General features: G+C 41.5%; 1 protein-coding gene across 1 annotated transcript in view; it reads right to left on the bottom strand.

The window, feature by feature from the left end:
• Positions 1 to 858, bottom strand: part of LOC103073126 (olfactory receptor 11L1) — a 1,024-nt gene extending 166 nt beyond the window's left edge. Inside the window, 1 exon segment of the mRNA XM_082931054.1 lies at positions 1 to 858. Within this exon segment, the coding sequence (XP_082787180.1) occupies positions 1 to 858 (858 nt within the window).
• Between the last annotated feature and the right edge of the window lie 1,764 nt (positions 859 to 2,622).

Raw genomic sequence — 2,622 nt, 5'->3', positions numbered from 1 at the left:
GTTCAGCAGTGGGGTGACCACAGTATAGAAGACAGAAATAATCTTGTTGATTTCTGGTGACAGGTGGGGATTGGGGCAAACATATATGGAGACCGTGTTTCCACAGTAGATAGTGACAACAGCCAAATGGGAGCCACATGTGGCAAAGGTCTTCACTCGGCCAGAGGCTGAAGGAATTCTCAATATGGAGGACACAATAAAAACATAGGACACAAGTGTAAGAAAGAATCAGATGCACAGCACAGCAGTTGACAGGGTAAAGATGACCATCTCAGTGATCTAAACATTGGAACGTGAGGGCTGCATGAGGGGAGGGAGGTCACAGAAGAAATGATTGATCTGGTTGGGCCCACAAAAATCTAACTTGGAAATCATCAAGGAGGGCAGGAATCCTGTGCTGATCCCTGTCAACCAGGAGATTGCCACCAACTTGGTGCAGACCTCAGGACTCATCAGGAAAGAGTAGTGCAGTGGGCTACAGATGGCCAGATACCAGCCATAGGCCATCATGGCCAGAAGAAAGCACTTCGTAGCCCCGAAGAATGCAAAGAAGTAGAGCTGTGCTATACAGTCAGGGAAGGAGATGGCTTGGCCCTGGGAGAGCAAGTTGGCTAGGAGAAGGGGCACAATTGTGGATGTATACCAGATCTCCAGAAAGGAGAGGTGTTTGAGGAATGTGTACAGAGGTGAGTGCAGTCGCTGGTCCTGGCTCACCACTGTAATAATGACAATATTCCCTGTGACTGTGAGGAAATAGATGAACAAGAAAATGGCAAAGAGCAACGTCCACCACTCAAGTACATTCTGGAATCCTAGCAGCTGAAACTCAGTAACAATGGACACATTTTGGGACTCCATTGCCTGTTGAGGAGAAAAACATTCTGGAAAAGCACTGTACATAAGGCATAAAAATATAACTAATGATGTTTGGAACTTCAGAGACTAATTTTTTTAAATTAGTTCAGATCTTTATGTACTGCATTTTAGAGGAGCAAATGTATAATTTCAACTTGCTTTTAAAAAATACATTTTGATATCAGAAGCTGAATATGGATATTAGGTTTTGGAAAGAACTTCAGCCAATTCCATTTGTTGGATTCTCTAACCTCTACAAGTGGTCTCAGGTCCAAAGATAGAGGCCAAAATGGACTCTGATTGAAAGCAAACTTAGAAACCAACAATAACAACAAAGTTTAAAAAAAATCAAGCACATAAGGAAGCAAATACCTTCCTTTTCTCATAATTGGCTTCTTTGAAAAAGAAGTCAGATGCAGCATAAATCCTAAGATATCTTGGGAAAGTTTATTCATTCTCCCCTCAAACAGTATTTAAGGATAACCTGCTCTTCACATGCATGTGTTTGCATGTGCGTGTGTGTGAAGCCCTGTGCTAACATGTACCTCCATCGTTGTACTTTCTTGCCCAGATACCATGCTCAGCCATTGTAATCACTCCTTCCTGTATACATTCAACAATAAATCTTTCCTTTGCTTTCATTTAATTCATTGTCAAACCCAGTTCTGGTTAGTCAACATCCATCTGCCGTACATGAACTTCCATCCAGTAAAGGAGGTGACAGACAACAATGTAGCCATTTTAAAATTCACAACCAGTAAATTCCAGTGTGTCCTTATTGCTTGGAGCAACCATTCTACATTTCCTTCATCTAATCACTTTCCATTCTTCTCAATGATTATTTCATAATGTTCTTCTCATTTCAAACTTCCAACACTTCCTTGCTGTGTATCTATACCCTCAGCAATATACCCATTGTACTATTAAACAACAACAACAAATCCAGAAAAACAAAACTGAAATCCTCCAATGGGAATATCCAGACCCTCAGGCTACTAATATCCCCAACTACCTACCATTAGTTCCTGTGCATCTATTTGTCCAGGTTAAGGGAAATCCCTCCACATGTGCTTCTGGTGTTACACCCTCTCACATAGTTGAAGGTATTTCAGGTACTACACCCTCCTATGCCCCTGAATAAATAATGGCCCCCTCTCTGTTGGATCATTTCCTCAGCATGTCAACAGGCTGGTTCTCTCCCTTTTAAAATGACAGAACAGAGGAAAAAAAGGTCTTGTTGTTATTCTGTTCTCCTGCATTTTTCTGCTCATTTTTACTCCTTCCCTTCTTGAAAGTGTTGTGTCTCCTAGCTGCCTGTATTCCCACTTGAATCCACTGAATTATGTTTTCCCTCTCCACTACACCAAAATCACTCTGTTGGACCATTGCCTTTCAATCATCCATCCTCATTCCTAATCATCCTGATTTGTTGTCAGCATTGCACAGTTGATTCCTCCCTTTTCCTGGATCTACTCTTGTCAATTAACGTGCATGACTACATGCTCTTTGAGTTCAACTGCAGGCTTGTCTTTTCACATTTTATCCATTTCTTCTTCTAGCAGCTCTACATCCTCCAACCTGCATATGTATGACCTCGGGGCTGAATACCTCTCAATCTACCTCACTTCCCTCATGGTTTCATGCAGGCTTTTGACTTTAAATGCCATCACTTGGCTTTCAACACCCTAAAGTGTGAATCAAACTTGAATATAAGACTCATGTAAACAACCGCCCTATTTGAAATGCATACTGACACATAATCAGCAT

The sequence above is a fragment of the Lipotes vexillifer genome, unplaced genomic scaffold, assembly GCF_000442215.2.
Source record: "Lipotes vexillifer unplaced genomic scaffold, Lipotes_vexillifer_v1.1 scaffold814, whole genome shotgun sequence".
Taxonomy (NCBI): domain Eukaryota; kingdom Metazoa; phylum Chordata; class Mammalia; order Artiodactyla; family Lipotidae; genus Lipotes; species Lipotes vexillifer.
Note: the sequence above shows the minus strand (reverse complement) of the source record. Positions and strands in the feature narration are given on the sequence as shown.